Source organism: Mustela nigripes, chromosome 9, assembly GCF_022355385.1.
Source record: "Mustela nigripes isolate SB6536 chromosome 9, MUSNIG.SB6536, whole genome shotgun sequence".
NCBI classification, from domain to species: Eukaryota; Metazoa; Chordata; class Mammalia; order Carnivora; family Mustelidae; genus Mustela; species Mustela nigripes.
In genome coordinates this window covers 62,559,481-62,585,558 of record NC_081565.1, presented here as the reverse complement: position 1 = coordinate 62,585,558, position 26,078 = coordinate 62,559,481, and the positions used below count along the sequence as shown (strand labels likewise).

Sequence of the window (26,078 nt, the reverse complement as noted above, 5' to 3'; positions counted from 1 at the left end):
TATGATCACATTAAAAAATGGGAATTGGAGATAAACTGACCTAGCATTTATATGAGGAAGGTTGAGTCAGCAAAGCAAGATGTAGAGAAGTGTCATATGATCTTACTTTGTAAAATATTACCACACAAACAGTCACACAAAGCCTTTTAGATATAGTGTGTGTGTGAGTATGCATGTGTATTTGTGAATGTCTGTGTCAATGTGTAAGTGTGGGTGTGAATGTGTGTCTGTACATACCTATGTGAACATGGGGAAAATACAGGAGGACTTATACCGGTTATTAACATGGTATGGGGTACAGGGGTTGCCAACGGTAGGGAATGGAAAAAAAGGGAGAAACAAGTTAAGACAGTGAAAACAAGGAAAAACAGTTAATAAAAAATTAATAAAAGCACACCAAACTGTATGATATAATGATTTATGCACTTATATGAAATTATATAATGTGTGACCCTTACTCATTTTTTTTATAGGTCTCAGCTTAAATATCAATTTCCCAGGGAACTTTCCCTGACCACTTTGTATTGTTAGGTAACATGATATGTATTCCCATCCTTCTTTGTCCTTACTAAAAATTTTTTTACTATTAGCCTCTTTCTCCAAACTTTGCTCAGATTTTCCTAGCTTTCGATTACTGTTTAAATGTTGTATCCAATTTGGATAAGAACCTGTAGCAGGGGTCTGGATCTCATAACTGTGGGGATATGGAATCACATCTCCAACCCTCTGGCCACCCCATGGTTCTCTTAGCTCTGAGAAGTCCTGTCAGTTTTCCAAGGGAAGAAGTTTATGTTGTTACCACAGGGTGTTAATGAGAGATGGATGTCTTTCCCAGCACTGTCTCAGGTTATCTCCCCTGGGTCCCTCTGGCCATCAGCATTCCTTCGTGCTCAGGGCCTCTGTACCTGTCCCCCAGAGAGGATTCTGTGGGCAGAAGAACTCTAGTTACTGTGATTGATAGAACCTGCCCAGCTCTGTGGTCATGCTCTGGAACTGAGAAGAGACTACAGTGTCTGAGAATGTGTCTCCAGAATGTGTCTGGGGACAGCTGGAGCTGACACTTGTTCTAACACCAGAGACTAACCAAAGCAGGCGTGAAAGAGTTAACACAGGGCACACTCCAGTGAGGGCACAACAGAGTTTATTAAACATTATCTTGTTTTATGTTTCTAATTAAATATGTTTATGAGAAAAAAATTCATATGAAGGGAAGAGAAAGATACTTAGTTCAATTCATTTTCAAACTGTATAGTTAATAAATTATTCTTTTTATAATAATAGCCTTATTTTTTTTTTAAGTAGTTGCATTTCTGTATTCACAAAAAGCAGGACAGGAAGAAAAGATTGACTCTGTTTTTCCAGAAGATCCAGAGAAGCCAGATTCCCATCCAGGTCATTGCCCTTGGTAAGCTTAGATAAAACATTCAGATTTGAAAATGAAAAGAAAACATGGAAATAAATTACACTACATGGGTCTTTCAAACCTGGGGAGTGTTAATTCTAAGAGCTTTTTATATTAAATAACCTGAGCTTCCCTGTCACATTGCCTGTCACTCTGTCCTGTGCAGAGAGGATTGAGTTGGATAATGACTCCCATTAGCACTGGGGGAGGTTTCACATGTAAATCCCTTACAAATGGGAAAGCAAAGAGAGTATCCTGGTTAGTAAATCAACATAGCTTGGGTGTTAGATTTTTCTTCTAGAAGAGTGCCCTTGGTGGCTTGTTATCTTTGCAGTGGATGAAGCAGGCAGCTCTCAGCCCACTGTGCTTGCTTGCTTTTTCTTCTCATCAGGAGTGTCCAGCATCTGCAGCCTTTTCTCCAGTCTCTGTTTCCATTCTTCTCTGAGCCTGAGGGGAGAAAAATACAAGTGGTTAGTGCTTTTGTTTCCATATCTGCTGGTCCAATTGAGGTGGTTTTTTGTTTTGTTTTGTTTTTTTGTTTTTCCTTCTAACAAATATTTTTAAGAGAAACAAATGGATTTTACAAATTAATGAAGACAAAAATAGATAAATGATAAAAGTCTATGAATATATAGTTGTATGAAAATTTTTCCTTCCTAAACTGATGTGTGGATTCAGTGTAACATCAGACAAAATCCCAGAAAGAACTTTTTGGTAGATAAGCTGACTCTAAATTTTATATGGCAAGGCAAAAGGACTAGATTAGGAACAACTTTGAAGAAGAAAGTTGGAAGACTCACATTATTTTATTCTGTGACTTAAGAGGTTTTCATAATCAAGACAGTATGGCACTGGTGAAGGAACAGACAAATAGGTCAATGGAACAGAATAGAGTCCAGAAATAAATATACCCAAATACAGCCAATTGATTATTTACAAGAAACAAAGGCAATAGAGGACAGATTTTTTTTTTTTTTTTTAAACAAATGGTGTGGGGCGCCTGGGTGCCTGTCAGTTAAGTGTCTGCTTTCTGCTCAGGTCATGATCCCAGGGTCCTGGGATTGAGCCCCATACTGGGGTCCCTGCCCAGCAGGAAGCCTCCTTCTCCCTCTCTCACTCCCCCTGGTTGTATTTCCTCTCTCGCTGTGTCTTTCTCTGTCAAATAAATAAATAAAATCTTTAAAAAACAAACAAACAAACATGAAACGGTGCTGAAGCATCATACATTCATATTTTTAAAAATGGACTTTAGGAGTGTCTGGGTGGTTCCGTCAGTTAAGCTTCTGTCTTTGGCTTGGGTTATAATCTCGGGGGCCTGGGATCGAACCCCACATCAGGCTCCCTGCTTCTTTTTTTCCTTCTGCCCCTCTTCTCCCCTCTCCCCGCTTGTGCTCTCTGCTCTCTCTCTCAAGTAAATGGATGAAATCTTAAAAAAAAAAAAAAATGGACTTTAATCCATATCCACATCTTACACAAAATTAACTCAAAATGGATCATAGACCTAAATATAAAATGTAAGACTAAGACTTCTAAAAAAAAACCCCACAAAATAACATCTCCATTATTTCCCTTGGGTTAGGGGAAAAATTCTTAGCTACAACACAAAAAGCATAATTCATTGAAAAAAGAAAACCTGGATTTTTATAAAAATTAAAAATTTGTTCTGTGAGGCACTATAAAAGGGAATAAAAGGCAAACCATAAGTGAAGAACATATTTGCAAATCACAAATCCATTAAGAGACTTGTTTCTAGAATATATAAAGTTCAAACTAAATGTTAAGAAAATAAACAATGTAATGGGCAAAAAATTTGAACAAACATTTTGCCAAAGAAGTTGTATGGATGGTAAATAAGCACATAAAATTAATAAATAAAATAAAATAAATAAATTAATAATATAAATATTTTAATATTTATAAATAATAAATAATATAAATATTTTATTTTAATAAATAAAATAAAATTAATTAATAAAATTAATACTTAGCATAACTAGGAAAATGAAAATTAAACTACAATGAGGTAACACTGGCCTCATAGAATGACCCAAACAAAAAAGGAAAACAACAAAAAGAGTCCCTTCTTAATCCTCTCCTCCCAAAAAAAACCCAACAAAATTTTAAAAACCTTCACAACAAAACTCAAATCATTGTTGGTCAGGATGTTGAGTAACTGAAATTCTTTTACATTGTGGTAGAAATACAAAATGGTATAGTCAGTTGGGAAAATAGTTTGGCATTTACCATATGACCCAGCAATCTTAATCCTGGGTATAGACTCAAGAGAAACAGAGACTTATGTTCCACAGAAATCTGTATGCAAATGTTTACAGCAATTTTATTCGTAATCATCGAAAACCAGAAATGACCCTAATGTCCTTCCAGTGGGGAGTGGATCACCAAACTGCGATACATCCACACAACAGAATAATACTCAGCAACGATGAGGAATAGGCAACTGATATGCACAACAATTATTAATCCCAAATACATTTTGCTGAGTGAGAAAAGCCAGACTCAAGAGACTACATATTATATACTTCATTTATGGAATTCTGGAAAAAGCAAAACTATAGGGGTAAAGAACAGATCATTGGTTGCCAGGGATTAGAAAGTAATGGAGGAATTGACCACAAAGGAGCAGCATGTGGGGATTTTTCAGAGTGATGGGACTATACTATATCTTGATTGTGGTAATTACATGACTCTAAGCATCTGTCAAAAACTCACAGAACTGTATGTACACATGAAAAGAAATGCATGGTGCTTACAAATCAATTGAGAAAAAGAAAATCTATAGTAAAATGGGCAGAGGATATTAAATGGCTGCACCAGAAGAAGAAATCCAGCTGTTTCTTATACATATAAAAAGATTTCATCTAAACTTGTAATTAATTAAATTCAGTTTAATTCTGGAACACTGAAAAGAAATTTAAAAAATTCAGTTTAAAACAGTGAGATGCCATTTTTTACCTGTCAGATTAACAATGATTAAGAGTTTGACAACACACAGTGTGAGCAACTATAAAAATTGGCACTCCCATACTCAGGTTGTGAGTTTAAATTAATACAACATCTTTGCAAAACAAGAAGTCAGGAAGTCAAAATTTAAAAAAACAACAAAGAACTCATCTTTTGACTTTAGATTTTCATTTTTATGAACTTATTCCATAATTCTTATCCGTGTATGCAAAAATGTATGTGCAAGTATTCTTTTTAGAACATTTAGAACAGCCAGAAAATGAAAAACAACCGGTGTTCTTTGATGTGATTGATTGAATCAATTGTTAACATCATTATAACGGAAAGCATTAAAGAAGAACTGGTTGCACTTATGTAGAAAAGCTTCCAGGTAAGTTAAAAAAAAAAAGTGCAAATTAGTGAAGATAGTATAGTCTCATTTTGCATAAAAATATAGCACACATATTTATTTGCTTATTCAAATTGAAGCTTTGGAGAAAGGTATACAAAGAACTTGACAGCTTTCCCTGGACAGCAGGTCTAGGAGCCTAAGTAAGAAGGATACTCACTTCTAATTATATGACTTTTTGTGATACTTGAATTAAAAAAGTGTATACATATGTATGTATGTGTGTGTATATATATATGCACTTGTGTTCATTACATAGATATAAAAATAACCAAAATGAAAAGATTGGGTAAATATTATTAGTTTACTAGAGCAGCCATAACAAAATAACATAGTCTGGGGGTCTTAAACAACAGAAATTTATTTTCTCATAGCTCTGGAGGCTGGAAGTCCTTGATCAAGGTGTCAGTAGATTTGGTTTTCTCTCAATGCCTCTCTCCTTTGCTTGCAGATGGCCTTTTTGCTTCATTCTCATGTGGCCTTTCCTCTGGGTGTGTACCCATTCCTGGTGTCCCTTCGTGCATCCTAATCTCCTCTTCTTATAAGGACATTAATCAGATTGGATCATGCAGACGCTAAAGTTCTCCTTTTAAGCAGGTCACCTCTCTTAAAGGCCCTATAAACAAATACAGTCACATTCTGAGATACCGGGGGTTAGGACTTTAGCATGAATTTGAGGGGATACAATTCAGTTCATAACATTGCTAAAGCAAAGTAATGCATGCTTATTGCAGGGAAATCAGAATATATGAAGAAGAATTTAAAAATTTGGATTTAACCTTAATTTTTCACCCTTATAAATAGTCCTAAAATGAGTATAATAATGCTTAATACTCTCTTAATATACCTGTCTATTTTCCTTGGAGAATTCCTAGAGAAAAGTAAGTTAGAGGGTATAAGTATTTTGAAGGCTTTAGGCACCTACTACTAATGGATTTCTGGAAGATTCTCACTTAAAACTCTGCTCAATTATAGACCCAGGAAAGAATTTAAAGACTATGGAGTATCTGGCTGTTGTTAGTTAGAGTTGTTGCTTAAGCACATTAGCAACCAAGAATTGAAAGTTGAAAATAATGTTAAGACATTGGTTATATCCTCATTCTACCTCAAATTAAATTAAAGTGATTGACATAAAAATAACAGTTTACTTGTTTAAAGGGGAGATAAAACATGGAATGGCTGTTCTCTTGTAGCCAGGCAGTTGCCCCACAGCTTTTTGCACACTTTACTTGGGAAGTGATGATTTATTGAGCTTATATGACCTTCTGTTGATATCCACCTTTTAGTAATTTTCACAAGTTGTTATTTCTTCATTATGCTTATTAAGTATGTACCTTCTATTTCAACTTGCAACCAATCTTTAGGTTCACAAGCTCCCCTTATTAAGGATTTCTGAAAGGTTCTTTAAATAAATTTGCCTCCAAAGTTACATGACTTTTGTCTCTGAGATCTTTTAAAGTTCACTAATGACTGACTATTTGTTTTTAAATAAATTGCTATCTGTGTATTTCATGGAACTGGATGAAATTCTTACTGTGATATGAACTCATTCACTAATTAAAGGGACTTTACTTTTTCTGGATGTAGTGGGCATGAAAATGTGTCACTGAGAGATGCTGCTGTGGGGAGCATAGCTGACCCCATCTGCAGCTACTTCCCATCTACATCTGCTCCAAGCATTTGCACCAAGGTCAAACTTTTCTTGGGCTACTCTCAGCCAGTGACTGAGCACAGCAGAGGTACCAATGCAGGCCTCTTTCTGCAAGATACAGAGCTTCTTTGAACAGTTGCCTTTGGCTCAGGGACTTCCCATTAGTCTGGCCAAAACTTTATTAGGTTTGCCCTGATGCCTAACCCAGTTCCACTTGCTTCCCTTTCTCTGACTCTCCTTAATTTCTCTGACTCTTCTTAGGGGTGTGCTATTAGTTTGTGAGGATAATTCTTAATTTTTTAGGGATTTTGTAAGCTCATTATTATATATAAACATTACTAAAAGTAAACTGTAAAGTTACAATTAAATTATATTAATTTTAATCTATTAAATTTATTAATACTATTAATTTAATATTATATTAATTTTATTAAAAACAGTAATAACTGTGAAATTCACTTTCTAGTTATTTTACTGCATTTTACAATAATCTGTTATCTTCAGGTTATTTAGGCCTATTATCTTTAAATGGTGAAATTATTATATGATGGAGTGCCATTGCCTTCTCAACTCATCTTCACTGATGTCACATCGATAGCTTGAAATAAACCATTTACAACATGGATGTTGGCAAAGACTATAAATCTGGCCAGTTGCCCGTGTTTGTAAATAAATAAAGTTTCTTTGAAATATAGTTCTGACCCTTTGTTTACATATTGTCTAAGGCTGCTTTCACATGACAGTGACAGAACTGAGTAGATGCAACAGAGACCACATGCTCCCCCTCAAAATTTATGAACTTGTCCTTATAAAAAATATTTATTGACCCCTCATCTAGACTTTTAAAGTGATGAAGACAATTTTAATATTGCAGATTAAATTTAGAACTGTGCTGTGTGTATAGCTATTACATTATAAATATCAAACAAATAAATCATTACATACATATAAGTTGTGTAAATATTCTTTCAGTACTAGAAAACTATCCTTGATGATCTAACTTATTTGTTAAATTAATAGTAATGAAAAACTCATCCAATTTTGTCAAATTGTGGTTGAACTGCAACTATAGATTGGCTGTAGATGAAAGAGGTTGGCATAAACCGATAAAAGCATACTATGAAAATCAGTTAGGTATATGGAATTTATAATAAAGAACATTGCATATTTTCTTAATATTTGTAAATGTGTGCTACACATGCTTTATACCTGTGAAATTTATGATAAACTTACGTAGGTATATACACATGTACATTTTTTTCCACAGAGAGCCAGTTTTTAAACATTTGTTAGTACACCACAACTTCCTCCCTACTTTTTTCTCACAGGTGTTTCCCCCAATAAATATCATACCCATCAAATCTTGCCCTCTGCTTCTCACAAAATTAATGTATTTGGAATGATAAATTTATTCTAGGAACAGAGCTTAGGAATTTGGGGTTCATAATACATTTATGCACTTTTTATGACAGCTATAACACTATTTATTGCCAGATGGCAAAGGATTCAGATAGAGCTACCTACCCAAGTTCTCTTTAAATCTTGTTTTCTGAATATTTAGACTGTTTGCTGCCCCTTTCTGATCAACATTATTTATCACTGTGTTGCTGCCATTTATCTTGGGTTCTCAGTAAAGTGGTGAATATAAGTGCATATACAGACCTTTTATTTTGTAGTAAGAAAGGTCAATATGAGAAAGGTAAAGCTCAAAAATTGGTACAGATTGAGATACAGTAGAGGAGCAATACAACTGGCATTTGAAACTTGAAGATAACATTTTCTCTTAATCCTACAAATATTGACCTCACTTTTCAAATGGAGACCAAACAAAATTTACTATTTATTATTCTAGATTCATCTGATTTGTGGAGGAGTTGTAGTTAATATATAGGATCACAGATTCTCCCTGGTAAGTTTGGGGTTTGACTAGAAAGCATGATTTTTTTTCTGAGATTCTTAAACTAGAATTGTAACATCCTTACTGGAAAGCAGTGAAGAGAAGCTGGGACAAAATCAGTATTTTTCTATCATGTATGAGGCACTAAATATGTGTATCAGTTTGGATGCTCCAAGAAGCAGACTTGGAGGAATCACCCATGAAAAATAAAGGTGAAGAATGAATTGAAGTAGTCAGGCAGTCTTCAGACTTCCATGCTGGCCTGATCCCTGTGGAAAGAGAGGGAGGAAAAAAAAAATTGTGGGGATGAAGAGCTCCAACCCACAGTACAGTGCTAAAAAAGCTGGGGCTAGGTTGAGGGGGAGGCCCTGGGCAAGGTGCCTAGCAAAGGAGCTGTGTCATGCAGGAACTGCCCAGAACTAGTTTCCTCTGCCATGCTCAGTCAGGGTTAAGTTTGGCCTTAACTCAAGCTCAGTGATGGATCCAGAAGGGTGGCAGCTAGAGCTCTCTGCCAGCCCTGTGTCCCATTGCAAGCTACCTTGAAGGAGCTCTGAATAGAGTACTTCTGTGGTTACTACAATATGTAGAGTAGTAAATAATTCCAGTCATCAAAGAGTTTATAGTTTATTGAGTTCTTGATCTCCCATTTCGAATCTTGGTACTTCATTACAATCTCTGTACTTTTGTTTGAATATGAAAGGTCAGACAATGATTTTGCCACATTTATTCCAGTAGAATAACAGATATACCTTTATACTAGTTTTTCCTTAGTAAGGAGAGATGGGCTTGATCCTGGTTTCCTTGTGACCTGAAGCTCACTGGCCTGATTGTGGGGCAGAGCTCCAATAACCAACACAGGATGACAGCCTTGGCATAATGATTTGAACAAGTCAGTTTACTAATCACATTCCCCACCTCAGTTTGAATGAAAAAACTGAATTTTTTTCTCAGTGGTGCTCTTTCTATACTAAATCTTATTTTATAACAGATTTAGGATAATGATTTCATCCGGCTAGGAGATTATGAGTTGGATATTTTGTTACCTGCGGCTGAAAGCATCCTGAATGACACAACTGATAAGCAGAAATCAAGCAGAGGGAGAGGAGTGGTCCTGAAGTGACCACTCAAGTCCTCCAGATTTAATATCTACCTGATGCTGTGAATTCTGTTATATTCTGAAGAGGTATTTTGAAACCATATTTATACTAAAACACTATTTTTTTAAAATATAAGGCCTGCACAATTTCTCAGTTATAGCTGCAGGCTGATCATTTACACTTAGGTGTCCATGTCATTTATCATCTAAACTGAAATACTTTTAAAATAAAAGGGCAAATCATAGTCTGTAATTATAATAAATGATAGGTGTTTACCTGGACTGTCCCCCAAACAAGGAGGTTTGGTCATCACACCTATACTGTATCAAATTGTCTCCATCAGTTATTTGCAAACAGTTTTCAACTTATCTATTGACCAATCCTATTCCTCTTGCATTGCTTCTTTCTGGCCACACTCAGAGGAAGTAAGGGGTTTATGTTTCTGGGGTCATTCATCTTGCTTCATGATCTCACCTCCAAGGCTTCTGCCAGCTACATCAGTTACCAGTTACCAGATGCTCTGCAGCTCTGTCTGAATTCTTCTGTGCAGTAGTGTGCTAATAAGCATGTCTGTTTCCTCTCTACCCAGCTTTGGCACAAGTCTTGCTTGTTAGACCAGCAGAGAATATAAGGAAATATTGATTTTGTTCTACCAGAAAAGGGACTGGTGGAGAATTTTAGGGTTTTTGTCTTCTAGTGTTCACTTAGAACATTTCTGTATTGCATAGTGGCTTGAATTTGCCTTTTATAAGTGGAGAATAGAATAAAAAATAGTGTATTATGTATGTATGTTGGGAGTGTGTACTTATGTATAGTGGAGTATGGGGAAGTATAGGTCACAGGGCTAGGATAGGGACGTTGGGGTTTATGGCATTCATTGGTCTGCAAGTATATGTTGGAAGGTACACTATTATTCTGTTTCAAACTGTTTGCTCAGATCAGCAGGATTTAAACCAATATTCCAACATTCTAGTTTTGGTGTGAAAAATAAATCTGGGATGACAAAACCACTAGTTTTCATTCACTGTTAACCAAAATAAGAAAGCTTTTGAGTTTTTTAATCCATAGTTGATAAGGGAAATAGCTTTGGTAAGTGAGACTCCAGAACAGATTGGAGAACCCCAGGAAGTTGCCTCTATTCCCCTGTCCCTTAAGATTTTCAATGCAGAGGCTCTGTTCACATATTTAAACATTTATTTGTGGGACACAATGATGAAATGTTTCATGATGAGCACATTTTGAAGATTTATTCTGTTTGTTATAGAAGGGAGAGAAAACTGCCCCAACTTGGAAGGGGTCATTTCTGGGCCACATGGGAATCCGGAGAATTATTTGTTTAACTTATTTTAAAATTTAAAAAATTATTTAATTATTTGTAAATGCATTTGTTCCATGGACCATTTGCAATTGGTTGTCTTTTTCATAACTTTATTTTGCCTAATTACAAAATGGCAGAACACCTTTGTAGAAACTTTGGAAAAACCGGGGGGGGGGGCTTATACACTAAAATCTGTCATTCCACCAATCAAAATTAATTGTTCTTATTATCTTAGTGTATTTTATTTTAATCTTTTTCTTGCATATACAGATAGATTGTGTATATATTCTGATAAAAATAAAATATTACAAATTATGCTTCTAATTCCATATCTTGAGAGTTCTGGAAGGGAAAATATACAAAGAGTTCATGCTGGGATTTGGCTCTCACTGGCTTGTGGTCCAAGACTTGGAGGCTAGAAGAAGGCAGGAACCACACAACTGACTTTCCTCACTCCCCTGGAGTCACCAGGACTGGATGCTCTAATATGCGACTCTTCTGCATGTAGAAAAGCCTCATTTAGCTTGCTGGATAAACAGGAATGTAGCTAGAATGGTGGCAGAGCTCTTCTTTGGCTATGGAGAGAAGTTATTTCTCCTCCAGAGCTAATAAAGATTTTTAGAAGTTAATGTTGATTCAACACATGTGAATTACATGTTTTCAGCTCAGCATGATCAGAAACATGAAGGCTTAGTGCCTTGTGACTAGCAGAATACTCAGCTGCCACTAAATTGTGAGTAGGCATCTTAGCAAAACAGACAGCCTCACTGGGCTGTTTTCCCATTTTAGGGAGAGAACCCAGGTAGTTTCTCAAACAGTGAGTTGTTCTGTCTGTTCCAAAGCTTTGCACATGGGAAGGCAGGTGCTGGCTCTTTTATTCAGAGTAATGTTGACACATGTGACCTCATGTAAGTATATGTTTCCCTTCAGCAGATTCCTTGGCAAGAATATCAAGTTTACTTGCCAAAGAGAAGAAGACCACATTTTCCTCTCCCCAGAATATTAATATATATCATCCCAAATGTAATATCTTTTATACTTATATATGTTGACCTAACCTTGAAATTTAGTGTACCTCATGTGCTTGGGGATTGCAACAGAGGAGAGGTGAGGAAAACAAAATTTCAGTTTATCAAGATATAAATAACAGAATCTCATTTTTATTGATCTATAAAAAGGCTTATCCTTATCTATAAGTCACTGGTTCTCAATAAAGAGTGACTTTGCCCTCTAGGCAATATTTGGTAACATCAGCAGATATTTTTGTTGTCGTAATGAGTAGGGGAGTCCTACTGGACTGTAATGGTTTGAGGGATGTTGCTAAACATCTTACAAAGCACAGGACCTCCCCCCCCCCAAGAATTATCTGGCTCTAAATATCAAAGTGCTAGGTTGAAAAACCCTGGTATAGGTGGTGGAAAGACGGAATAAGTATATTAACTAATCATGTCTTGAATTTTCCATACTTTATGATGTTTTGACATCTTAAGAAACTTGCTGGCCATGGAAAGGACTAGCCTTTTCTTAGAGCTACCAAAGGCTTGCTGTGAACATGTCAACCAATCCTGCGTCTGGGCCCCAATGACCTCTAACTCTCACATATGAAGCCATATTTCCCCTTTCCTAAATTATCCCAGGGCTAGGTACCAGACAACTAGAAACCACATTGGTAGCCCAAAGCCCTCTGAGATGATTCAAATTAGCGAACTGTTTACTCTGACTTGCCTTTTGTTCAGAAACTCCAGTAAAAGTTCTGGCTTAGATTTCCACCATGCTTCTGTCTTTTGACACCTGGGCAAGATCTGGTGCTTCCTCTGTGGCCCTGCATGGTACGTGGTAACCCTTTCTCTGAGACCCGTGAATATAATAAACTTCTTCTGGGTACTGTTTTCCTTTCTTTTCATGACCTCACTGACTTTACCATATCATATTGAATAATTGCATTCTTATAAGAGTGATAATGAAAATAATTCAGTCTCCCATCTTCACATCTGGTATATTTCTACAGAAAATTCAATCAAACAAATTTAATAATAATGCATTGCATTATTATTAAAAAATAATAGAGAAATAATCCACATACTTTCTCAGGGCGCTCCTTCCCTGACGATCTTCCTCCAGTTCCCTGTAACAAGTCTGTTTGCTAATTTCTTTTTCCCAGAAGCTTTTGAGCTCATGACAAGTTTCACAGCAGAAGACTTCTCGACGAATATATTGATTGTTCATCCCCTGAAAAACAAAAGAAAAAAAAAATCCCAGTTCTTCAAATAAAACCAGTCTAATTTTGGAGTGATGAAATGTGTGTTTGAATCCAGCCCCTGCCACTTACACTTTTTCTTTTAAAGTTTCTTTTCTTTTCTTTTTAAAGATTTTATTTATGTACTTGACAGAGGTCACAAGTAGGCAAAGAGGCAGGCAGGGGGAGTGGAAGTGGGCTTCCTGCTGAGCAGAGAGCCCAATGAGGGGCTGGATCTGAGGACCCTGAGACCATGACTTGAGCTGAAGGCAGAGGCTTAACCCACTGAGCCACCCAGGTGCCCCCCACTTATACTTTTTGTGATTATAGACGAATTGCACAGTCACCATGATTTTGTTTTCTCAACTGCAAATGGGGATAATAATGGTTCTGTCAGAAAATATAGTAAAAAATTGAAATGAATGAAATTTAAAAAGATGTTTAATAACCTTACAGATTATCTGATTCTACAAGGGGCCTGCCCCTTTTATTGCCTTTGAGCTCCTTTACAACTCTGAAAGTATAGAAAAAATATGATTCTTGAACATAGAGATTCAAATAAATTTTGTCTAGGGTAATGCAACTGATAGCTGTGTGGATACCAAATAATTTTAATCTATTTCTAAATTCACTTCAGTATTTGTGATAGCTTACATATGTGCTTTTTAAAAATTCTTTTTGAATTAGTTCTAATATCTTACTATTTTTATCATTAATAAGTTAAATAAAATATTTGACTCATGTTCATTTTATATTTGTATGATAGTTATGATTTTAACTTAAAGAAACAATTCTTAACAGTTACTTCACAGTTGTGTGTATGTATACCAAATGAAATATACGTCAGAAGCTCTAAACACAGTATATGACAAATAGGTAATCAACAGATGTTATACCCTTTCCATCTTTCCTCACAGATAACAATAACCTCTACCATTTATTGAGCACATAATATGTGATAGGCCTTCTATACACACTTGCATTTAATCCTTCTTGCAACTCTGGGAACTGGGTGATTCTACACTCATTGTTCAGATGAGGAAACTGAGAGAATTTGCCTATCTCTTTATACTTGCACATGGAATTGTGAGAATTTGAACCTAGATCTGTCCATTTTCAAAGTGGATGCTCTTGGCTCTGAGATTCTCATCACAAGAAATGTTTACCATATCTGGAAATGGCCACGTCTAGAGCGAGCTTGTGTGGCATGTGTATGTGTCCCATGAAAGTGCATGTTTAATTCTCAAAAATGTTCACTTCTTATGTGAACATGACTCATTTTCCAGATCCTAGTAGCTGTGGCAGGCAGGCAGATGCAAAAGGCTGCAGAAAAAGTCCTCTGACTGCTGGTGAAAACCTCCTCAGAGAAGAGCTTTGGCCCCAACTGGAAATTGGGAAGGACCCGGACCTTACTGTTTTGTTATTGTTTTTGGAATCTTGAAATATATAACAGGTTCTTAGTAATTCTTTATTAAATTAAACGGCCTTTGTCAACCTCTTTTTCCAAAAAGAGCTGGCCTGGAATTGCCAACAGCCTTTCTGAAGTATCTCAGATGCTGAGGGAAGGTCTGCAGTGTGACTTTTTGCAGTTTCTGAGTAGGGGACATGCTCAAGCCTATTGGCCTACTGTAGTCTCCGGAGGCTGTTGTGCCCTAGAGAGACTCTCCAGGTTTTCTCTAAGCCTTACTTGAGTTCTGAAGCTCCAGCCTGTAGATAGCATATGCTCCATCTTTTAAGGGCATATTTCCCATTTATTTTCTCCCCCATGCTAATGGATTCAGTGTATGGAATTCTAATAAATTCTTAGTCACTTGATATTTAAAAAGTTATTAAAAATATATACCAGCAGGGGCACCTGGGTGGCTCAGTAGTTAAGCAACTGCCTTCGGCTCAGTTCATGATCTCACGGTCCTGGGATTGAGCCCCACATCGGGCTGCCTGTTTGTCAGGGAGCCTGCTTCTCCTTCTCCTCAGGGAGCCTGCTTCTCCTTCTCCTGCTTCCCCTGCTTGTATTCCCTCTCTCACTGTCTTTCTCTCTGCCTTTCAAATAAGTAAATAAAATCTTTTTAAAATTTTTATATATATATATATATATATACACACACATATACATATATACCAACATTCATAGTACTACAGTATAGATGTGTGTTCTTCTATAGCAATTGTGTTTCTTACAGATTAAGTTCAAGCTGCAGAGTTCTCTTAAGTTTTCTCATTTTCCTCATGTGACTCTACCTGTATAAATACTAGATAAGAAAATAGTGCCTGCTTAGAGCAGGCAAACTTGCAAACTTGCAACTTAAGTAGACCAAAAGTAATGCATGACTTATTTACACATTCCTTTATTACAAAATGCTCCTGAACATTTTAAGTTCATATTAGATATTCAGAATTCACAGAAAGGACAGTTTGGTTAAAAAGGTACTCACTAGAAGTTTTTATTTTTTCATTTTTTTTAAAGATTTTATTTATTTATTTGACAGAGAGAGATCACAAGTAGGCAGAGAGAGAGAGGAGGAAGCAGGTTCCCTGCCGCCGAGCAGAGAGCGTGATGTAGGACTCAATCCCAGGACCCTGAGATCATGACCTGAGTTGAAGGCAGAGGCTTAACCCACTGAGCCACCCAGGCGCCCCATACCTTTTCCTTTTTAAAAAAATATTTTATTTATTTATTTGACAGAGAGAATCACAGCGAAAGAGGGAAAACAAGCAGGGAAGAGGGGGGAAGGAGAAGTAGGCTTCTGGCCAAACAAGAGCCCTATGCAGGACTCATTCCAGGACCCTGAGATCATGACATCGTGAGCCAAAGGCAGACACTTAACCACTAAGCCACCCAGGTGCCCCTGGAATTTTTTTCTTTTCTTGAAATTAAGAATTAACATTTTTCTAAATAATTTTTCATTAAAAAAAAATGAAGAAGCCTATGCAGGCACAAAGTTTACTCACATCATCATGTCATTTCATATTCACCCCTTTGGAGTGAAGATATGGAAGGAAGATTTATTCTAGCAGACACAATGTTGCATAATTATGACCTAGGTTAAGAGAAACAGATGAAAGCAGGTTGGTGTCCATACACTAAAGGAATAAATTAAATCAGGGTGACCCTAAAGGAAATCGGGCAGCAGGCTCTGAAAGAATATGGTATGTGCTGGTTCTGCTTCTTGTTCCCATTGGGTTAGGAAGCACTTTTGGGGCTGTGAATTTTGGAAGGACTTCAGGAAGAGTCATGAATTTAGGTATTCTCAGTGACCAGGCTGGCCTCATATAGGAGTGAAGTTACTGGTCTAGAGTGATAGAGAGTGGTGGGCACTGACGTTTTCTGAGGAGATACCTCATTCAAGAAGGAGTTGAAAACTGTGCCAGCCAAAAGAAGGATGAAGTCTGAGGGGTCCATCATTGCCCTTTTTAAGGGATGCATTCTCTATCTGTAGCTTTGACCCACTGGGTTTTTTTTGTTTTTGTTTTTGTTTTGTTTGTTTGTTTGGTTTTGGTTTTCTTCTTCAGCTTTTCTCAAAACCTCTTCCCTGTGCTCTTCCTGCAGGGCATCCTGAACTATTTCAACTTTCTCTCAGTCTGCTTCCTTTTACCGAGTTTCTATGTATAGCCCTTTTCCTGAGCGTGGGATACCGCTCTTGTTGGTTAGTCCTTCTGTTGCTATTATCTCTGAAGCAACTAAATTGGAACTTTTCACCAAGTCTCACCTCACCCACTCGGGGATGTGTGGAGAGAGCTGTCCCACCTGCCAAACACAACTGCAATCCCACCTCACTCACCAGATCTGGAGGCTATGCTCTGACAAACAGGATGGCCAGGGAATGAGAAGGAGGACAGAGGACTGTTGTCATTTTTGTGACTTTGCATAATAAGCCCTTTGTTGCTCTGACCTCTCAGTTTTACTCTCCATGTAGTGGAGCTGAAATGCGGTAATATAGATGAAAGTTCCAAATACACTGCCATTCATTCCCTAAATGTTCATCTACTAACCCAGTACATGCTTGCCCTTGGGGAAACTCACAATCTGTTGTCCTGCTCCTGGTGAGAGATTAGAAGTGTTAACTGAATTTGAACCACCACCTAAATAAGTTATTGTCTTTAGTTTATGCATGATATGAAATACTTTGGTCCTTATTGACTCAGCATGTATTTAAGGTTTATTTATTTATGTTGCTGGGCTGTCAGAATTAGACAGCCTTAGATCTCAGGGATAAGATGCTTTCCTTCTTGTCCAAGGTCCAGTGTTGGACTGCATACAAAGAAGCCTTAAGCAAAAGCTCTTGGTGATGAGTTTCACTCTTACATCATTTAAGATGTTATATTTGGGGATCTTTGTGGTCAGATCCTATAATAACATTCAGTGAGTGATGCACAACATATTTAAGAATGTCAAAATAAGGCAGGGAACAGAAAATAAAGAGTCCAGTTTTCCCTGGGGGTATTGATGGGAAACCCAAGCAGACAGTCACTCTTGGCACCTGCAGCTGGTCTAGACAGAGAAAACCACCAACTATATGCTCTATGGATTTGGTACTGCCCTGATAGATGCTCTAATGAGAATGAAAAGGCATTACTTTCCCAAGTTAACCTTAGTGGGACCAAAAGGAAGGGAAAGCTGCTGTGATCTCTTCTGGGACAGGAGTGTTTAATAGTCAGTGGTGCTATATAGTCACAAAATCGAAATACCAAGGAATGTGCAGAGCTGAAATATCCTGAGTCACATTTAAAGAATTTGAGATTAAGTTCCTATTTTTTTTACTGAGGAAATTTTCAAACTCAAATGCCTTCATTCTGTTCTTGCGCAAGTGAATTTTTTATAAACCCAAGTTTAGATCTTTACATTCATCCTTTCTACATTTCAGTTTGCTGCTTTCTTCTCATGGTATATGCAGATTGGAGAGGAATAGACTTCTCAAGTGATTGTGTGTGTTTCTGATTTATTTTTGGTTCCCTCTAATCCTGAGATTCTCTAAGAATATAGAACAATTTATTTTTCTTGATACCCAGATAGCTGTGTTGTCTTTTACCCCCAATGCCTCAAAACTCAGGAGCAGCAAATTTAAATAACTCTTGTGGCCAGAAGTTCACATAAATGAATTGTTCTGGTTATTTTCATAATCAACACTTAGGAATAGTATCTACTTCCCCTCCTTTAAAAATATCAGATTCACTGTTCTTATCTTTTTTAAGCTTAATTTTCATTAAAAAACATGAATACAAAGAGTTATTTCTCTTCTTTAAGATAGACAATAAGGTTTTGGGAATGGATACTCGGCCCTGGTGGGACAACAAAGAGTAGAAGTGAGTTCAGGATGGAACAGACCACCCCCCACCATGGGCCAGTAAAACTTGCTGCCACACATTTACCCACTGGCTGGTGGGCTGCTAGTTTATGATTTGTGGCTTAGTTTTATACCTTTTATTGAGTACTTACTGAATACTCTTTACTCTTCAAAGTGATTTACATCTTGCATTTAATTCTTACAACCTTGTTCCTACCCACATTTGACAGAGGAGGTACAAAGAGGCCAACCATTGCCCAAGGTCATTGCTGCTCAGGGTCACTTCTTCAAAAGTGATGGAGCTGGAATTGAAACCTTGCCCAGATTTAAAACCTGTGTATGTCACTGATCCTTCTCCTTTCCAGTATCTTTGTCAGGTGCCCACTATTATCAGTTTTATGTGTGGCATGATAAGGACTAAAACAAAAGTCCTTGTTCCACTGATATTTCCAGCACCTAGTAAATTGTAACATTCTCACTGTTCTGCCAAATGCTGGTTCTATCACCTGGAGATTCTGCCTCTACAGCTGCTGGGGGACACAGACATCATCCCATTTCTTTTCAAGTAGTCTTTTTCACCTTTAGTGAAAATATCTTTAGGAATGATGTTTCTAGGTTCAGTTGCTAAGATGACAGCAGGATTATGGGCCTGAGATGCTTTGATGGGTTTGTCCTCCCATCCCACCTTCAGGCCCCCCTGGACAAAGAGTAGAGTGAATTTACTTCTCTTCTCCTCCTTCACATATGGAATTTGGAGCATTATGTGAAAGTGGTTCTCTTCAGCATAGCACCTTTTCAGAAAAAAACCACTATTTTATTTTATTTTTTACTTATTTTTTATATTTTTATAAATATTTTATATTTTTATTTTTATTTGCCTTCTGAATCCAGTTGGGTTGTTTGAGTTTAAGTCTTGAGTTTCTCCAATTAATGTCCTTCAAAGCTACCTCAGATTTTGCCCGTGGTATGATATTCCGGTCTTAAGAAAAGGCACAGGTGAAATAAAAGGCCACTTGGGAAAGTATGAATGAGTTCTTGAGTAGTTAGAACTTTTAACTAAAAGTTGATGTATATGAAAAATGTTTGCATTGTGTCTGTAATAACTCAGCCGTGTTATTTTCTATGGGGTTTATTTGAATTAATTGGGATGATACTAAGTCATCATAGAGGGACATCAACAATTATTATTCAAATAACTAATAATTATATGAGTAAAGAAGGGGCTTTGAGTTCATGTGACCTTGGGAAACATAGCCTTTCTAAAGATTAAGTTTCTCATATAAAAAAAAATTGTTTGTTCTAAGAATTAAATGAGATTACCACCCAAGACACTTAACATAATAGCTGGTTCAAGGAAAAACACTCATCCCTCATCTGTTTACTCATCAGCTGCTTCACATCATTTATTAGTAACAATGAGCAAGTTGCAGTTGCTAATGAGATCTTGAAAATTATCTCATTTAATGATACCAATAGCTATTATCTTGGATTGGATCCTGGAACAGGAAAAAAAAATGTTAGTGGAAAAAGTGCGTTCAAATAGTCTGCAGTTAATTTTATTGTATGAATATTAATTTCAGAGTTTTGTTAAGTGTATCTGGCATGTAAGATGTTATTGGAGTAAACTGGGTGGCAGGTTTGCAACTCTGTCTAAACCCAAAATGACTTTAATAAAAAGCTAGATAATAGTCTTTATACAAAAGCATACCTCTCAAGCTATGGACAGTTAAGAGCTATGGGCTATTCTCTGGGTGAGGAATGTTTTCAAATGCACACGAAGATATCCTGCCCTGGAGCCTTGAAACAGAGAACCCTGAGCTAGGAGTTAGGAGACCTCTATATCTCTCCCCCAAAACAGAACTAAGTCTCAGTTCTCCATCTGTAAAATGAAATTAAATGTACTTTCATGAGGTTAATCAGTTTTCAGCTGAAAAAGCTTCTGTGATAAATATTTAGCATTTGACATAATAAATACTTAACAAAATCCTGGGTTGTCTAATCTATATACATAATGTTGATTACCTACAAATCACAGATTCAGACGCCTGTGTGTTCTAGGTGTGTTTATTTTATTATTATTATTATTGGCCTAGATGTGTTTAGAAGGCTTTGTGGTAAATTCTAGAACATATGGTCCATTTGGTCCATTTGAAGGAGATACACCAGTCAGCTCCAACTGAATATTGCCAGTGGAACACTGTTCCAGTGTTATCAGATATTTATTTTCCAAGAGAAGTTGGAAATCTTGATTTTTAAAAATGTGTATAATCTCCTTATTTTAAAATGTTAATAGTTAATTTAAGATGTTTTAAAATATTGTATGAAATATCAGAACATGTCCATTGGTAGAGTTGGTCTTTTGGTCACCAGTTTTTGAACCTTATAGGTACCAGTAGGGAAAACCCGAGTTCCTCATGAGTCATGTAGCTATGCCTTAGATTCCAGGACAAAAATACACCAGGCACATGTAGAGTTAAATAAAACATCACAAAGCAAAATCAAACAGAATTTAGCCTCCTCCACCTCTCAGGTTACTGCTAACCACTACAGGTTTATATTGGTCACCTTCTAGTGGTTCCGTTTGCTCTCCACCTAACTGTGGCTGGGAAGGAACTGAGAGGTCATTAAGACCATCCTGCCACGCACAGAGAAGCCCCTGGGTCTGCATCTTCCCAACTCCTTTGAAGCATGAAGAGCTTCCACACCTGGCTGAGGTAGGAGTAGGTGCCAGGTCTCCACGTGCTTGTCCCATTAGCTGGACTCTGAACTACTCTGAAGCTAGGATGCTGCTTGATTTGGGGTGCTCTTCACACAATGCATTTTGGACTTGCTTGTCCATTAGACAAAACACCTATGATTCTCTTGTGCTGACACCATTTATCTGGTCAATTAAAAATCTCCAAAGAGGGGCACCTGGGTGATTCAGTCGGTTAATTGTCTGCTTTTGGCTCAGATCTTGATTCCCCATCTGGGAATTAATCCCCCTGACGGGCTCCTTGCTAAGTGGGGAGTCCGCTTCTTCCTCTGCCCCTCCCCCTCCTTGTGCATGCACACTGTCAAATAAATAATAAATAAATGTCTTGGGGCGCCTGGGTGGCACAGTGGTTAAAACCTCTGCCTTTGGCTTCGGTCATGATCCCAGGGTCCTGGGATCGAGCCCTGCATCGGGCCCTCTGCTCAGCAGGGAACCTGCCTCCTCTTCCTCTCTCTCTCTCTGCCTGCCTCTCTGCCTACTTGTGATCTGTCAAATAAATAAATAAAAATCTTAAATAAATAAATGTCTTTATTTTAAAAAATCTCCAAAGAATTTTGAGCTACAAATGATAACTTCTTTAGCAAATCTTACATTCTATTCCTATTAAAAACTTTGAAAGGTAAGTTGGTTAAAACAAAATTTGGCTAAAATACTGATTCTCTCCTCCCCACCTTTGCCAAATTTCCAGCCCAGTGCCTGGCACTACTAATCATTGTTACTTTTTTTCTGAACAAAAAATAGGCTGTGTATCTTTTTAAAAAAGTAGGCTTTAACCAGATTCCAACTTCCCTAAATCATTGTTTCCAAAATGTTTTTTCCCTTTTAGCAAATGGGATATCTGGAACAAATTCTCTTTCATCATCTCTATTGCCCTGTTGAGTGAAAATAAGTCATGATGGTGTTCTTCCTAATTTCTGTCTTACAGAACGTGCTTTCTAAATAAGCTGGATCATTGTGATCAATAAAGCATAATTCCTTGGAAACTCAAGAGGTGTGAGAGGCAGCTGTATTGAAATGCACAAATTCAGCAGTAATTTTGGACTGGGAGGAAGGAACACTGAGTAGGGCTGACAAGAATATCAAGCAACTGGCATCTTGGTGTTATTGAAGAAAATAAGACATTTGAGAGGAGAAATATGGAGACTTAGAGAAGCATTCACTTTCTTTTTTCCCTTGAATATTATAGGACAGTGTTTTTCCTTTGTATCTTTTTGTTGTGATGGTCCATATATTTGGATAATCATTCATGCCATAATGTATTCAATATTTCTCAACATAAAATCTCCCAAATAATTTGGCCAATGGATTACAAAGTTTTACATTATTAGCAAAGATGGCCTTCTAAAACTGCATTTTTAAAAAAGGTATGTATATAGCACAACACTTTAAAAAGTACTGAAAGATACAAAATTACAAGGATGTCTCCTCCTTCCCCACTGCTGGTAGGCTTATTTCCTGAAGATATCTGCTATTAATGATGTTATTTCCATTTTCATGAAAGCATATGTACACATACATATGTGTATATAACATTTTCCTTTTTACAAGTAGGACAATACTACATATGTTGTTCTGCCTTTTGCTTTTTTCACATAAGAAGGTATTTCTTTACCAGCCCACATTGTTTTTTATGCTCCCCATTTTTAAGGGATATGTTATCATTTATTTAATCATTCTTATATTGATGGATATCTAAATTAAATCCTGTCTGAGTGTATTAACAAAAAATTGCACCGAATTATACATTTTCTCATATGTACAAGTATATCTGGAACTTAAACTCCTAAAGTATAATTGCATTAAATATTGAGTGTGTAATATTTCCCTCTGGTTACTTGAGTGTTGGTGGACTTAGAGACCCTCTGCTAAAAAAGTACTTTCAGTTTCCACTAGGGCAAAAAAGGCCAATGTATTCAGCTGTTAGTGAAAAGGCACAAGCCCAGCTTCTGGTCTTGTACTCAGAGGAACATACCTCAAGATCGACCATGGAAAGTAGTTGGCACTTGTTTGCAATGATGTGGATGGAACTAGAGGGTGTTATGTCCAGCAAAATAAGTCAGTCAGAGAAAGACAATTATCATATGATCTCACTGAAATTTAAGAAACCAAACAGAGGATCATTGGGTAAGAGAAGAAAAAAATAAACAAGATAAACCAGAGAGGGAGACAAACCATGAGAGACTCTTAATCATAGGAAACGAACCTAGGATTTCTGGAGGGAAGAAGGGTGGAGGGAAGGGGTAACGGTGATGGACATTAAGGAGGGCATGTGATGTAATGAGCACTGGGTATTATATAAGACTGAAGAATCACAGGCCTGTACCTCTGAAATCAATACTACATTGTATGTTAATTAATTGAATTTAAATGAAAATGTGTTAAAAAGAAAGTAGTTGGCATTTAAATTTGTTGAATTAATGAATAAGCAAATGATGGTTTGCTGATTTACAGTCAGTTTGTCCTTTAATTAAATAACGCTTCACGCGTAAAAAGAACTCATCATTTAAACAAACATGAACTTTAACCAGTTTTATGGCATGCTTTTGCTAATAGGAAAGATATGTAGTCTGAAATAAGTAAAAAGAAATGTTCAGGGATCTAACCGGATATTCTGAAAGGGCCAGTTTTAACTTCTATTTCTCCTATTTTCTTTGGATAATATTTGGCTTATAGCTATTTCAAGCATATTATCACTAAGATATAGTTATTTCACATATATATATTCAAATGTTTTTATTTTCTGAATGTTATTTCCTGTTTAAAATGTTTCTTTTTTAGATTTTGTCAAAGGTTGGCACTGTCCTACAGTCTCATTGTGGCAGCCATTTTTTTTTTTTAAAGATTTTACTTACTTATTTGATAGAAAGAGAAATCACAAGCAGGCAGAGAGGCAGACAAAGGAGGAGGGGAGGAAGCAGGCTCCCTGTTGAACTCAGAGCCGGATTCGGGGCTAGATCCTAGGACCCAGAGATCATGACCTGAGCCAAAGGCAGAACACTAAGCCACCCAGGTGCCCAGTGGCAGCCTTTTATATATGGAGTGGAGGAAATTACAGAAATCCCTGAGCCCTTTAAGGTCATTTGATCCTATTTAATAGCAGATTCAGACAGTATCTTTTCAGGGACATTGCAGCCTTACTTGTGATGAGAGACAGTTTTAAATAAATTCTACTTCATTCTCCTCATCTGTGAATTGAGGTTCACTGAGTTTCCTTCCAGCTCTAATAGTTAGGGAAATCTATCAGCATCAAGTTCAAGGGAATAATCTGTGTTTTCAACATTACAGGGGCTTTGTATTTCAGTTTCTTCACCCCAAATGAGAATATCTGGCTGCCTTGCACATAAAGAAAGGACAAATATCAATAATTAGGCCTTTAGCAAAAGGGGGCTGTCCTCTGATAAATGAATAGCTCTATTTTTCTGCATCCCCCATAACAAAAGCTTTTTTTTTTTTTTTTAAGATTTCATTTATTTATTTGACAGACAGAGATCACAAGTAGGCAGAAAGACAGGCAGAGAGAGAAGGGGAAGCAGGCTCCCCGCTAAGCAGAGAGCCCGATGCAGGGCTCAATCCCAGGACCCCGGGATCATGACCTGAGCCGAAGGCAGAGGCCTGAACCCACTGAGCTACCCAGGCACCCCAACTTTTTTTTTTTTTACTAAAGTTTATATGTATTGAGAGGATTAGTTTATATGCAGTAACTCATATCCAACTTGAAAAGTCATAATTCTGATGGCAATTCTTAAATTTACTTTAGAGATTAATTTACACTCAAAGAGTAAACTCCCTCTTAAATATTTATTAGTTTAATTAAGTAACATTTATTAATCTTTGACTATGTGTGAGGCTCTGTTATGTCTGTATAACAAGTGACTACATAATGGCCAATCATAGAAATTAAAAAAAAAATTATACGGTTTAATTTCTTAAGTCCTAGGTTACTTAGTCACGTAAAAACCCCAAATTAAAGATTAACCCTCCTGATAGTTTTCCAAGAAGACTCCATAGTTTGGGGAGCTATAGTGAATGTTTCCTTGGGACTAAGTTATCCATCAATCAATATGGGATATATTTTGTATTTTACTTAATCTTTAGAGAAATTTGCTCAGTGAGATCGACACTAATTTCTGTTGGTTTTTTTTTTTTCCCATACCCTTTAACTTGAAATCTATGCATTGTTCACACACAGAAATCAGAGATGGAAAGCATCTATCTAAATCTATTCTCAAACAGATGCAAACTGGGGAGAAAATGAGCCCAAGTGGCCAACACAAGACATAGTATAAGGAGTATATCACAATTCCCAGTTCCAAATGTGAGCTGTTCCCACATCAAACAACACAAGCTCAACACACTGTACCTTAAAGATGAATTTGCAGGTGAGCTGATATCCTGCTGTGGTACAGAGGAGGTCAAGTTTCACAGCTCTGCTCCTGACTCCTCAGCTCTGATTTGTGAAGGCCACAGGCACTGTCCTACAATCTCATTGTTGCAGCCCTTTATAAATGGAGTGGAGAATTACAGAAATCCCTGAGCCTTTCAAGGTCATTTGAGCCTTATTAGTAGCAGAATCAGACAATATCTTTTCAGGGACATTGCAGTCTTCACTTGTGGTGAAAGACAGCTTTAAATAAATTCCATCTCTTGCTACCCGACCAGCTCCAAGGCAGGCGAGCTTCTGTTTTGGTTGGTCCTACAAGTGCTATGACTTGGCCTGAACCAAGAGTGATGATTTAGAACATGTACAGGATTATGCATGTGCCTGTTCTTCTGAGGCTTGTGAAAAGCCATCCTCTGACCCTCGGTGTGCAAAGGGGACTGGAATAGTGGGAAAAGTCACCCTTGGGTGTAACATTACAGGAAGACTTAGAGAGGCATCTTGTACTTTGGAGCCATTAATCCTTGAATGGAATCTGGTGATGACATATCACGGTCTGCTTAGTTCTCTAACCAGTTGGAGCAGGAATTGACCCCTGGTGAGCATTTTCCAGTAAAATGCATCCAAGTGAGATTGACTTCTCATTTTAGAGTGGCTCTTATCCCATTATGGAGGAGCACATTTTGTCCTTA

At 37.1% G+C, this 26,078-nt stretch overlaps 1 protein-coding gene across 2 annotated transcripts; it reads right to left on the bottom strand.

Annotated features, from left to right (window-relative positions):
• Positions 1-1,173: 1,173 nt before the first annotated feature.
• On the bottom strand, positions 1,174-25,770 carry FAM240B (family with sequence similarity 240 member B). 2 transcript variants are annotated; one of them, XM_059412302.1, is made up of 3 exons: positions 25,369-25,770; positions 12,819-12,964; positions 1,174-1,849 (listed from the first exon to the last, which is right to left on the bottom strand). In XM_059412302.1, exons 2-3 carry the CDS (start codon positions 12,959-12,961, stop codon positions 1,756-1,758), a joined length of 237 nt encoding a protein of 78 aa, XP_059268285.1. In that variant the 5' UTR covers positions 12,962-12,964; positions 25,369-25,770; the 3' UTR covers positions 1,174-1,755. The 2 variants fall into 2 exon arrangements, with proteins under 2 accessions (XP_059268285.1, XP_059268286.1); XM_059412303.1 differs by lacking the exon at positions 1,174-1,849 and adding an exon at positions 5,116-5,388.
• Positions 25,771-26,078: the final 308 nt, after the last annotated feature.